Genomic DNA, 13584 nt, shown 5'->3' on the forward strand with positions numbered 1-13584 from the left:
ATGCATTTGTTATCTTCTTTGCTCTCAAGTCTGAGAGTTCCATCTGTCATGCTGCTCTCAAGTTCATTTTATTTCATTTTGTTCAGGTTGTGACCTGCTTTTGCTTGCTGTGCGGGAAGCAGCCGAGCACAGTACAGCTCTATTCATTCCCCACAGCAAGCTCGTTGTGGAAAGGGTTAAACTCTGAATATTCTCCTTTGCCATACATTGCTTTTCAGAAAAACAGTTGCCCCTCCTCCAGATCCTCGGCTGCAACCAGAGAGCTGCCTGCTGCTCCAACCCACTCCCACAAGAGGAGGGCAGAAAGCACGTGTCAGCAGCAGGACTAATATGTATATCTTGGTTGATTCAGGACTTCGGGTAAGGATCTACTCAATACAAAGCTTTGTAGTCAGAATTCTTGTTAAGAGCATTCTGGATAATATGGTGTTAACACAGCCATTACCTTAACTTTATTTTGTGTGTGGTAACTCCAGTGCCTCTCGGCCTTTTGCAGATATTTGAATGGGATATGGCATAAATTCTACTATAACCTAAAATAATGTGGGACCTTACTTAAGTTATTTCAGTCCCAGCCTGAATTTGAAATTAATATCCTGTGTTTTCTATGCCAGTTGCTACACATGAGCCTGAAGAGATCCAAAGTAAATTCTTCAGAGGAGCATGTTTTGGAAATGTTAGACCCTTTTGTTCAGCTGCTTATAGACTGCTTGAAATCTATGGATGTCAAGGTACAGTTCTGAGCTGGAGTCTGTCTATTCTCTTTGTACTACTAAGAAGGGTCCTGCCCACAAATGTCATCCCTCACTTGATCTGCAAGAGAAGAGAGAGTTTTCAAACCTCATTGCATAGGTGTGCAGATAAAGTTGATTGAGGTTATGTTATCCTAAGGGGGTGGAGGGATGGTGGCTGATGGAAGACTGAATGCTCTGCCCCTAATGCTGTAGATTCAAGGATGGATTAGTGTTCGTAGAGCATGTTCATACAAGGACTTTGGCAACTTCATGGGCTATCTATGAAGAGGTTCATGAGGTCCTGTGGCTGCTGGGAGCAGTGTTGTCATGACTGTGGTTTCTTTTGATTTAACTCCAATGTCTTTATTCTCAGCACCATAGGCAGCCTCCTTTTTGGGCTGCTTTGGGTTTGAGTGAGCCTAGGAAGGAATCTTTTAAACCTTGAGTTTCCCAGGAATGGAAGGCACGTCTCATATGCTGTCAGATAGGTGGATCATGGCTTTCAGGTGACCTGGGGTTTTGGTAGAACCAACTTCTGTGCCTTGAAAGCGCCTCTGCTTTAGGAAGAATTCCTGCCATCTGCTGAATCATCAACTGTTTTAGTGTCTTTACCTAGTAAAATCAAAGTCAGAGGATTAGGGACTGGCAGAGAGTGTTTTTAGAACTGAGAAACCCTTTGTATTACATATGAATGGTTTGAAAGAATTTTTTATTTTTGTTAGTTCATTGCCTTTTACCACAGTTGCAGATAGCCTGACCATGTCTGTAACAGTAAGAAAAGTGTTCTGTCAGCGTCATTGTACCCATGTGCTGTCCTTTGGATCTTTCTTACAGGTGATAACTGGTGCACTGCAGTCCTTGGTATGGATTTTAAAGTTCCCTTTGCCTTCTGTCAGTACTAATCTGGAGGCACTGATCAGGCAGCTTTTCCTCTTGCTGAAAGAATTTGCCAAGACAGGAGTAGCCAAAGGCCAGAATTTCCATCTGGTCGTGAGCTGTTTCAAAGTAAGTCAGACCCATCTCTGCTCTTCCCCTCTCTCTTCAGGATTAACTTTGTAGACTGAGACTCCTGCAACTGCAGATACCTCCTGCAGCTGTCCCTGGAGAGGTAGTCTGGAGATCACAAGGTAGCGAGAGAAATGTAGCCTTGCTGATCTTTCCCAAGTGCAAACTTAAAGAAGGTTACCGCCAAAAAAATACACAACTTGTATCTGATTTTCTTTACAGAAGCATGTTTGCCTTCTTTCTTCTGTATAATATTATCTTGTTACCCCCCTGTCTTTTGAGAGGTGTCGGTTTTGTTCTTGAACAGCTTGCTTTTAACATGATTCATTGGAGTAAACCCTGGCAGCCGATGTGAGGCAAGGGAAGAAGGAAATTAATAGTAGTAATAACTACACTTAAGGTGTGCAGTGTCTTCCTGTAGAAGTCTTGTAAATGCATTGCTGGATTAATTACAGCTTCATGATCAAAAGGGAAAGTTAAAGTAATTCATGCTGAATGCCAGTGCCAGAGGAATTTCCCCCTCTTCTTGGCTGTGTTCCTGCATCATGGTTCATGGCTGAGCATCCCCAGTCGTTTCGAGGACTAGTCTGAATTTGTGTATTTGCTCTCAAAATTGCCAGCTGAAAGCAAAATGTGATGAGAACAGTGTCAGCTGCATGTTTCAGAGCAGCAGTTTGTCTTTCTAAACCTAAGTGGTATAAACAGTCAGGCTTTAGTGTGGGCTTATATTTTATGGCACTGCATGTATATTGACAATGTGCAATTTGATTTTGTAGTGTGTAACAATACTTGTGAAGAACGTGAAGAGTCAGATAACAAGCAAACAGCTTCAAGTGTTGCTTGGCTTTGCTGAAGAAGACATTTATGATTCATCACGCCAAGCCACTGCCTTTGGTCTTCTCAAGGTATTTCTGTGCAGCAGGCCTATGGGTTCTGTGAGCCACTGGAATGACAGTGATTCTGCCTTATGATGAAAGACTGAACAATCTCACGTCAGGATCAGGCCACAGAATGCTGTTAAGGCTCCCTGCTACCTAGGGGGTGGGGGGAAGCAGCAAAGCTTTCCTGTTTGACTTGTAGTCACTCTTGTTTGGGAAGCTGTTTTATACACATATATATGAGGATGTATTTGAATCTGAGGATGTTTTTGCTGAAGAATTGACATCCCTAATCATTAGATCAGGTATTCTGTGGCATTCAAACAAAACAAATGCGGATTTGTAAGCAATCCTTCTACCCCTTTTTTGCCCATACCCCCTTTCCCACCACCCCTGTGTTTTTAAAGTTGCTCTGGCTACGTTTGAAGATCTGAAAAAGTCAGTGTTGATGTACCACCTGAGACCAGTGTAGTCGCAGGTTATGGTACTGCATCTCACACTGCGTGAGCAAAATGACATGACTCCAGCTGTGCTTTGAACATTTTTAGGCCATTTTATCCAGGAAGCTGATTGTCCCTGAAATTGATGAAGTGCTGCAGAAGGTTGCCCAGCTGGCCATCACAGGTCAGAGTGAGCCGGTGCGAGTCCAGTGCAGGCAGGTTGGTAAAATTGAAAATCTCTTGTCTTAATTCACTTACAGGTGTCTAATGAGCTAGAAGGCTTAGTGTGGGCATCCCAGCTCACAGACATGTGCCTTAGCCCTGCTGAACCCCTAACCCCAATTCCCATGCTTATTAATCCTTGTTCCCCTTGTTATCTGGCTGACTTCAGTTCTTGTGATAGCAGAATCACAGACTGCTTGCCATGGCATACCTTCAGAGAGTTGCTCATCAGCAGTGACATAGTCCCTCCTTTGGAGTCTCTTAGGCCCATGTAACGAAGAGCCTTGCCCTTTTCTGAATCCCAGCGGAAGAGAATTTGCCATAAATCCATGATTCCTTCCCACTCTTCCTCATTCTTTCCAAGCTAAAAGCAACCAAAAGGCAGAATTGGTTGCTTCTCTTCAAGCATTGGGATACAGATGCAGCAGGAGCTGTGCATTGCCATAGTTACAGGATGAATTTTGAGGATGCAGAATCTCTCTGTAACAGAAGCCTGCACAAATCACAGTAATACTGTAAAGACTGATCTGGCAGTTGTCAAATGGCTGCAGATCCTGTTCCGGGCACGGAGCTTGTGAGTGGTTGTTGGCCCCTTGTGTAATAGGAATGGGATGAAAGGGATGATTGTCATAAACTTGATGCTCCATCACTAAATTTTCTTCATAACCTTCCTATAAACTACTAACCGTCCCAATCTTTCCTGAGTGTTTCTTGTAACTCCCTTCTGTGTTGTCGTTTTTTCTTTCCAGATTTATTTAAAATATATTCTGGACTACCCCCTTGGTGACAAGCTGAAACCCAATCTGGATTTCATGCTGGCACAGCTGGAGTGAGTTGATATTCCTGACATCGCTAGGAGAACAGAGCTTTGTTGCTTAAATATGTCTTCGGTGACCACCTTGTGTGCCAGGGGCTGTTGATGAGGAGCAGAGCATGTGGCTGAAGTCATGATTTTTCCTACCTCTGAAACACTTTCCTTTTTCATAGATGGGCTGTTTGATAAAGCAAGTCTTTTTTCTCCTCCCTGTTTCACAGGGGGTTTTGTTGTTCTTACCTGTTGTTAAGCAGAGGCTCTGTTGTGTACTTAGTGCTTAACCAGCTCCACTGGTTGTGAAACAGCTGAACTGGAAAACCCAGAAAGAATCGGGGAAGGTGCATTTATATGAGTGCTGTCCCATGGCAGTGGTCGCCACTGCAGTTGCAGGCACAGTTGCTACTAACCGCACCAATCCAGCAGGAGCAGTGAGCCTGAAACCTCCTTCTGAGCAGCACCCCTCCCTTGCTCAAGGTCACAGTAATTTACTGTGTTTCCCAGCTCCATGCTGGTTCAAGTTGACTGGCACCCTTTTTGCCTGTTTGTTGCCCTGTGCCCATTCTCTGAGAGTTGGAGCTGATGGGCCTGCTGCTTCTCTGCTCCTGAGTATCAGACGAGGTCTGGTAGATGTTATAGAAAGATCTTCATCAGTGTGTACTTCTAGCATTGGCCATTCTTGTAAATTGTTAGTAGCTTTCTAGAGTGTTAAGCCAGCCCTAACCGTTAATCATTTCCTCACAGGTACGAGTATGAAACTGGAAGGGAATCTGCACTGGAGATGATTGCGTACCTCCTGGACATGTTCCCACAGGTAATGAGCACCCCTTGGTGTTCCAAGCATCAAATAGTTACTGTGGCTTGCGGTAACAGCTTTTTCAGAGCAGTTTATTTTGGAAGCACTTGGTAGTTCCTCTTCTCTCTTATCATGAGCAGAATGTTCTCTAAAGAACGTGGCTTTGCTCCAAAAGAGAAATGATAGGCTGGAAAATTTGCAGTACTTCTTTATCTAATGTGCTCAGTCTGCAAGTAAAATAAAGCTCCGTCAGCTGGAGTTGGATAAACTTGATGGTGATTTATGCCAGGAAGAAACACAAACCAGTTTAGGAAAAAGGGTATGAATAGAAAGCGAGGTCTAGAGTTTTCTCACTGGAGGGGTTTCTCAACATTCCTGAGAGATATTGTTGACTGAACTGGTGTGTGATGTACTGTGTCTGTTTTCTTGGCCTGACTGGAGAGGGAGGGGTTGTCAGTGAGGTGGATCAAAATGAAAGCTGAAGAATAACAGTGCATCTATGCAGGATAACATATGCAGAATGCTAAGCTGCCTTGAAGCTCTGCAGCTGGAGCTTGACTGAGCATTCAGGAGACTGAGAGAAGTGCAACCAAGCAAGAATTTTGGAGGAAGTAAGAGAAATTCTGCACAGTAAGCTGTGCTTCACCACTGCCTGATTAGATTTAATATCTCAGCTTGGATGCGGCCTCTCTGTTAAGTAGCAAAGAGCTGCTATCTTGAGAGAGGGACCTTTGGGCTGATTGCTGCAGTGCTGAGGGGCTTAAGCCTGTTTCAGTGAGAGCTGGGCATGATAATACCCTGTAAGGTCTGACACTCAACGTTGCTGTCCCAGGGACATGTTAGCAAGTCAGAGTCAGAGCAGGGCTGTGGCAGCTGTGCATTCCCTGTGTGTTCCAACAACTGGATCATCCCATCCTTTCAGCTGACGTACCCTGATGTGCACCCCACTCAGGGCTGACATTGTCCCTGCATGCAGTGTAACAAACGCCCTTCTTTTCCCCTTTAAATGCCAGAAGTTACTTGGGGGACTTGCAGCTGACTAATTGTTGTTCCTTTCTAGGATCTCCTTCACAAATACTGCGGGCTGTTTTTTCTCTCTCTTTGTATGATGATGATAAATGATGACTCTGCCAAATGCAAAAAGATGGCGGCTTTGACGTGTAAATCTCTCCTCAGTAAGATAAACAATGAAAAACAAGATCTGATGTTTTCGCTTGTCACAGAATGGTTTCACAGCAAGAAGGTATTCTTTGGTCTTTTTGCTGACCAGGTCTGAACTCTCTTTGGGGGCTGGGTACAATTAAGGCAAGTGAGAGATTCCTAGTAACAGGTTTGGTGGACTGGTGGCTTCAGCTGGACCTGACTTAGTAATTTTATGAAAGGAGTATGGGCAAGTGTAAGCTTAGAATAAAAGGAATTTAAAGCTGTACCTAGTGCCACAGCTCTTGGTAATAAGAAGAGCAAGAAATGGTATAGCTTCATAAAGCTGCACAAATGTAGGGAACTGCTGATGCTGTAGGTCAGTCAGCCAACAGACTTCCCAGCTGCATTGTGCTGCTTTCTAACAGTTCCTCTTTTAGGTCAGGTATTTCACCAAGTGTAGTCTTCGCGCAGGTTAAAGTATTGAGCAAATTCCTTAAAGCACTTCTGATCCCAGTAACTGGCTTTTTGTGCTATCCTTAGCTCAGACTTGCCTCATTCTGTTGCCAGCAGCTGGAAGGTGGCAAACCTAGTCTTGCAGATCTCCATTTTGATCTGGGTGCCTGGGTGTTTCGTTATTGTCACACTGGAGTCATGTTCTGTCCCTCTACCCTAGTGGAGTAAGTGTTCTTCAACACTTCATCCTTTTCATCTCTGTTGTGCTCAGTTCTGGTTTATAGCTGTGAGCCATCTGTTGTGTTGTAAAAAAAATCAGAGTACAAAGTAGCCCCCAGAGCTTTGCAGCTGTGGAAATTGGGATGGAAAAGGCTTCTCAGCATTCAGTTTAGGGTGTGTTCCCATGCGTAACTTGTGCTGCCAGGTGCTTTTGTCCCTAACTGGCAGCATGTCCTTTCTCAGTAGTACTCTGAAAACCGTCTTCTCTTCAGATGCTGTTGCTATAGGCAAAAGTCAGGCTGGCTCCAAGCTCCTGCACGTGGCAGTTGCAGGATTTGATTATCAAGAAGTAACAAGGGGTGTTATTATTTCTGTTGGCAGAGCTCCCACAGGAGGTTGGCTGCCCAGGCATGCGGTTTGTTCGTTGAAGTAGACGGAGTGATGTTTGAACGGCGGCTTGAAGCTGTTCTCACCTTGATTGAAAAAGAAATCAACCCAATTAAATTTGAAGATGTAAGTAATTTTTCCCTTGGAAAAGAGAGGCTCGGAAAAAGAGAATTAAGGAAATGAAAAAAGTAAAGAATTGTAGGAGAGATTTAACAGTTGGCTCTACTGTTTGGGACTGAGGAAAAACACAAAACACATACATTCGTTCTGAAGAGGACTACTGACCTAGAACCATATTTTTTATCTGTAAGCCCAAATTTAATGTCATGCGTCACAGCACAAGGGGTAAAAGAACTTTGCAAAGCCACTAGGTCTAAGCCTGCAGCCATACTGTGTAACCAGCAGAGATACTGCTCCTTGCCCCAGCCTCTATCAAGATCTCTGTGGGTGGAAGGGATCCTTAAGACAGCCCTCAAGTCTCAGACTTCTGCTTTTTACCAGTAAGACTTGGGGGGGTTGACAGCATGTAGCAGTATGTACGCTGAGGTAGCTTTCCCTGCTTCGGGTCTTTCCTGTGGTGCGGCCGGAGAGAAGGAACTTCTGGTTTCTGTTTAAAGTGGGGTTATAAAAACCACCATCAGAAAGAATGGCAGGGTGCACAGGTAGCACTGGGATGGGTTAGCATCTGTTTAGTTGGAAAAAACCTGACAATCACAGACAATATCCACTCAACTGGAAAATGTGTCTGCTGGCTGCAGAAATTTCTGTAGGCGTGGAAGGTCAAGAGTGCACCGCTTGTGACTGTCTGCTTTGTTCAGTGTTATCTACAGCTTTAGCTTTCAAAGGAGTTCCCTTCCTGTACTTCCTAGTATGGTTTTGCTTTAAGAAAAAAATCTTTTTAGTGCACATCATTAACGCAGAATAACAAGGCTGCCTCAGATTCTGCTTGCCATGTGATAATCCCAAAGGGATCCCAGTCAGTGCCCCTGGGGGGTGGCCACATACATTACTGATGTGCAAGGGCAACATGCTGAACAAGAGAGAAGAACCTCAGAGTATGTAAATTGGCAAGACATGAAAATAAAACACCTGCAGTGAGGAGAAATTCAGTGTAATCTCCCCCTGTGCTGTGACATGTAGGTAAAGCACTGCGTAGTTATATCAAGCCAGCTGGTGATTGCAGGCAGGGTGAGGACCTGAAGGCGATTCACTGAAACAGTGTTGTCATAACAGCGTGGGGCTTCCAAGGTGACACAGGCAAATCTCTGCTCAGCTTGGCTCTAATAACGAGAAGCAAATGTGTACAAATACGTGTACAGACATAAATGGTATCACTGTGAGTAGTTGCTTGCATTTAGAAACCTAACAGTTTGTTACAGTAATGTTCGCATAAAAAACAAGAAGAGTGATTCTAGGGACAGTCTGCTGCAGAGGTTCAGTCTCCAGAGGAAATGCCTTAGTGAAGCTGCTCCTCTTCTCCTTATTTTGGGAATTGGGTACACGTCAGTCTTCTGTTTCTTTGCAGGGCTGATCTGAAATTCATCTAGTAGGGCAAATAAGCACTGTCTTCAGGCTTTCATAAGCATCTTTGTTGACTTGCTGGTTTTATTAGATAACGGAAGAGGAGGAAGAGAAGGCTGCAGATAGGCTGCTGTTCAGCTTTCTTGTGCTGGTAACAAAGCTCATCACAGAGTGCAACTTGATTCAGTTAACCAAGAACCGCGACGCTGTGAGCAGTATCTGGGGTAAGCATCGAGAATTAGGACAGCTGTGTTACAAGGAAGATTCTTTGTGTGCCATGTGGTTTTTCACATCCTAATATAAACAACTGAACTTTGTTGTACAAGGTTTGCATGCTGCAGAATGATAGTACGTGGCAGTTACTGGGCAGTGAAAGATGACATTAATGGAAAAGGTTACCTGGTTGATGAAAACAAGATGCTCTCTTGTTTTGTCTCAGTTTCTGGGAAGTATTTTCTATTATCCCAAGAGCAAACAGTTGCAAACTATTGCTTGTTTGCCCATAATTACATCCTCTTGGATGAAAATGTTAGTTCTCTTGGGAAGGAGGTTTTCTTTATGAGACCATGCGTACCAGCCAGCAAGTGATGACACATGGTAATACTGCTGTTAATACTGTGTGTCTGCCAGGCTGTTAAAGCCCGGAGGTTATTTGATTCAAGCAATTTCTCTGAGTGAGATTGCACAATATCAGGCTGGCTTATTGGCATTTTATTGCCTTGGTTTTAATTGCTTCGTTTGCTGCTATCAGAAGGTTAGTCTTTATAGAGTTCAGCCTGCCAGGTGCCTTTAGTGAGACAGGAGATAACCTTATCTCAGTATATCCAGCATTGCTTGGTGATGTGCAGCTTGGACAGAGGCGGGACAAGAGGGCAATTCCATCTCTTCTCTGAAGCATCCTCAGCCTCTGTCCGGTGGTTCAATGTGACCATCTGCAGCAGGGCCAGCTCACCAGAGTCTCACAGCAGCCAGTCCCCAGACATCATGGGCAGATAAGCTGTGGCACCGAGTCCCTGAGGAGACCATAGTTGCTGCAGAAACATGACTTGTCAGCCAGGATCAGAGCAAGTGTCTTTTTGTGCCGTGCCCACTTTTTCTGCCCAGTTGCCAACACTTTCTAGCAAAGGCCCCATCTTCGGATGTTTGTAAGTGCTGTGGGTGCATTCAAGAGTGCCTGGTCACTGGGGGGACATTAGGGTGACCTGTAGCTTTTTGTCACGCTCTGGTTTGGCTGGATAGAGTTGCTAGGAAGTCTGATTATGTTCTGAGCACATAAGCACTGTTCATTTTCTTCGTGTTTTTATCGTAGCATGTGCTGTAGTAATTCTGGAGGGACCCGGTTCTTTTTCTGCTCTCACTGGGTCAGTTCCTATGCTGAAAGAGGTTTTCTTTCCCCCAGGTCATGTCCAGTCTCACCTGTGGTATCCTCACAGCTGGGTCTGGCTGACAGCTACTGAGATCTTTGGCTTGTTGTTTGCATCTTACAAGCCAGAAGATCTTGTCAACAAGTGGAGGGAAAGAAAGGCAGGCAAGAGGAAAAAGATGTCAGCAGAGCTATCTGCATCCACAGTCTTCTTGACTGCTGAACTGGACAAAAAGGTAACGATGTCTGTTACTACTCCTGCCCCGCTGTCCATACCCATTCCCTGGCTGAGACATAAAAGTAGTGTTGCAGTTTGGTATGCACATTTCTCTTTAGTTGCTTGTCGGCTGCCTAATCCTCATCGCTTAAAGCATATGAGGAGGTGTCTCTAATGCTGGGAGGGGGCTTCTCTGGGGTCTTATTCTCAGCAGCACAAAGATTCCCCTTCTAGGCTGCAAGATGCAGGCAGAATTTGTGTTGAGCTGAATCCTTGGCCTCTGCTGGGAACTGGCCTTTGAGGAATGCAAAACATTGCTTTGAATTTCTGCTGCTGGCTCCCTTTCATGGAGTAATTTCCTTCTTTTTCCTCTTGCCAGATGAAGGAACTTGCATTTGCATTCTGCCATCAGCTGCAGTCCAAGTTCCTGGACCTGTCTCTGGGAGAGCAGGTAAGAGCAGGAGCAGGTCTGGCACTGCAGGAGGGCACAGAGGCCCATGAGGGAGTGTTACGTCCTAGCTGGAACAGCAGCACTGCTGCCGGGTGGTGGTTCAGGGCAAATCCACCGTGCGGGGCCAGCTGCTCTGTGCTGAGGGCATCTGCTCAGATGCATGTCTCGGAGGGGCCCGGAAAAGTCCCCCTTGTGGTGTCAGCCTGCTGGAATTGATGAGGGGTAGCAGGGACAGAAAGGGGAAGCACCATGCAGGGCAGAACTGGGGTCCCTCCTGTCAGGGAGAGTCTGGCTCTGCAGCCCAGGCTGGAGCAGGTTGGGTAACCACATCCTGGAGCAGGGATCCAGATCACTGGTTCCCTGTAGCTGCACTGGAACCCTGACTGCTTGCTTAGTCCAGCTTTATGCTGTTGCTTGAAGGTCTGATTCTACTGTGAACCTGCTCCGAGGTTTCCTTGTGGAGAGCCAGGGGGTGCCAGAGGTGAAGACAAAAGGAGCAGCCCTGCCTGGGGAAGTGCTGGAGCCCCAAAGGCACAGTAGCTTATGGGGAAAGGCTCCCAAACTGCAGGATATTGAGGTGGGCCTTCCTGTTAAGAGCAACATGCTCTGTCACATGGCTCACATGGCAGTGGGTGAGGCCGTTACAGCTTCCTGGGTTGGCAGGTTCATTTTTGAGATCTAGCCTTGGCTCTTACATGCCCTGGTGCAGACAAATGAGGATACCCACAGTGACCAACCACTCTGTTTTCACATTTCAGGTTATAAAGAATTTGCTTTTTGTGGCCAAAGTTGTTTACTTGCTAGCCCCTGCCTCAGAAGAAGGTAAAGAGGCTGAAGCAGAGCTTGGCTGTGAGGTGGAAGAGCGGGAGGCCTCAGAAGATGAGGAAGAGAAAGACACTTCTGCTCAAGGAGAGGGAAAAAGAGAGGAGACGGAAGGCCGGCCAGCCACATTGCTGTGGTTAATGAAGAAGCTCTCTCTCATGGCAAAGCGAGAAGCAGCGTATTCTCCTAAGGTCCCTTTAAAAGTAAGAACAGTGTTAGACAAACCGCTTTTGATGCAGTAGGCACTTCCACAGGCGTGCTGCTGTGGCCTTTTGCTTCCAGCTGCAGAGAGTGCTGAGAGCTGGTGTTAAAGCGAGGATTAGTAGGTGCCAAAGAAACAACATGCGTCTCAGTTCAGGATTCTCAGGAGAGGCTTGTGTTAGTCTGTTTCTCCTTGCTGATGCTTCTAGCCTTCTTGTGGGGTGGTGGAAAAGTGAGTAAACCCAAAGGCACCGAGTTGAAGGGGGCAGAGCACTGCCTTTGAAAGCCCAGGAGTGCTAGGTTCATGCAGGCAGGAGAATGGTGATGTGAGGTTACTTGCTAGGAGAAGGGGGGGGTGGGGGTGGGAGAGTGTCAGGAAAAGCACTGTGCTTCCTGTGGGTCAGTTAGAGGCTGCCTGCCCTAAGACCTTGTAATAGCAGCACTTGTCTGACTCCAGGTGTCCGAAACGCCACCTTGTGTGTTGAACAGTGAGTGATGCACAGCGCTCCTGTAGCAGTTCAGTTAGGCAGTGTTCTTCCAGCATTCCTTACCTCATGTCCCATGTGCTCACTTTCAGAGAAGCTGCATCTTTAAGTTCCTGGGAGCAATCGCAGTGGATCTGGGGAAAGACAGGATCAAGCCCTACCTCCCAACAATCCTCACCCCTCTGTACAGGGAGCTGAACAGCACCTATGCGGAGCAAGGTAAGTGATTTCCCTCGCAAAGAGGAAAGTATATCGGAGCTTTGTCATTCCTTTTGTCTGTTGAGGCATAGACACCATAATCGGCGAGTTTCACCTACTTGCAGTCTAACTGAAATAACAGGAAAGGGAGTATACGACAGCTGGAAAATTAAGTGTTGACAAGACTGGCATCAAGTCAGGCAGGCTCCTGCATGCAAGCGGGTAAAGCTTCACCATGTGATGTAGTGGAATGAGTGTAGCACTCAAGGGCAGACTCATGGTGGCAAGACCCGTTTCAGAGAGGAACAGAGCGTGGGTCTTAAGGCAGGCAGAACGAGACTGCTGCTAAGTGTCATTGTTTTTGAATTGCCATGTTAAATCTGCTCTAAGGCTTAGGGGCACGAAGATCCGTGCCTTATGGTTAAAAGTGTTTCGGTTCCAATGTAAAATAGGGTGTGTTTTATGGCAGCTTGTTATTACTGTGGGGCAAGGGACTGTACAAGTTGGAATTGCCGGTTTGCTGGTGGTTGCTTGACATTTTCCCCAAACTCACCCTTCTGAAATGGAGAAAATGACCTTCAGTGTGCGGCCTGTGTGCGCAGTGGCTGAAAGAGTAACCTTTGCAAGTAGGGGAAAGGGAGCTGTGTGCTATGGGCATACAGCACGCGGTGTGTGCAGGCAGGTGTATACCTGTGAACTGTGTACAGAACTTCTCCCTTCCTCCTGAATGAGTCCAGGTCACTCTGTCCTGCTAGATACTACCTGAGAAGGAAGCGTTGTTTCTCCCTGGAGATCCATGTTTGTTTAAAAGATTTAAAGAAACCATACCTGGTGGGTGAAAGACAAACCAACTTCCCATTTAACACAAGTGTCTTGGCTTAAGAGGAAGACAGTGGTGTTTAGTTAACAGGTTTTCATGAACCAAGTCAAGCAGAATCCAGTGTCGGGAGAAGAACAGAAAGCAAACCACAGTATTATTCTAAATCTGTGGTTTATATATGCCATGAAAATTCAGTGTGCAGCACACTGCATCCTCACATCTCAGAAAGGATAGAAAAGAACTGAAAAAAAAAGTGAAAAACCTTGGAGGATAGTAGCAGTGTTCTAGGTAAGGAACAGCTGCCTTAGCTACCATTTATTTTTTAGCTAAGCAATTCAAGAGACTTGGAAAAGATACAGTAAAGAGTGGCAGTATTGGGAGTGGATAGAGATCAACTTTCTGCTTTCTCTGCCAGCAC

General features: G+C 45.8%; 1 protein-coding gene across 1 annotated transcript in view; it reads left to right on the forward strand.

The window, feature by feature from the left end:
- Positions 1 to 13584, forward strand: part of UTP20 (UTP20 small subunit processome component) — a 65033-nt gene that overhangs the window by 50028 nt on the left and 1421 nt on the right. Inside the window, exons 47-60 of the mRNA XM_055710974.1 lie at positions 219 to 360; positions 615 to 731; positions 1569 to 1739; positions 2516 to 2644; positions 3166 to 3276; positions 4029 to 4108; positions 4835 to 4904; positions 5947 to 6129; positions 7083 to 7214; positions 8701 to 8833; positions 10009 to 10208; positions 10569 to 10640; positions 11399 to 11665; positions 12241 to 12367. Of these exons, the coding sequence (XP_055566949.1) occupies positions 219 to 360; positions 615 to 731; positions 1569 to 1739; positions 2516 to 2644; positions 3166 to 3276; positions 4029 to 4108; positions 4835 to 4904; positions 5947 to 6129; positions 7083 to 7214; positions 8701 to 8833; positions 10009 to 10208; positions 10569 to 10640; positions 11399 to 11665; positions 12241 to 12367 (1934 nt within the window). The remainder of the gene's footprint in view (positions 1 to 218; positions 361 to 614; positions 732 to 1568; positions 1740 to 2515; positions 2645 to 3165; positions 3277 to 4028; positions 4109 to 4834; positions 4905 to 5946; positions 6130 to 7082; positions 7215 to 8700; positions 8834 to 10008; positions 10209 to 10568; positions 10641 to 11398; positions 11666 to 12240; positions 12368 to 13584) is intronic.

The sequence above is a fragment of the Falco cherrug genome, chromosome 5 (assembly GCF_023634085.1).
Source record: "Falco cherrug isolate bFalChe1 chromosome 5, bFalChe1.pri, whole genome shotgun sequence".
Classification (NCBI taxonomy): domain Eukaryota; kingdom Metazoa; phylum Chordata; class Aves; order Falconiformes; family Falconidae; genus Falco; species Falco cherrug.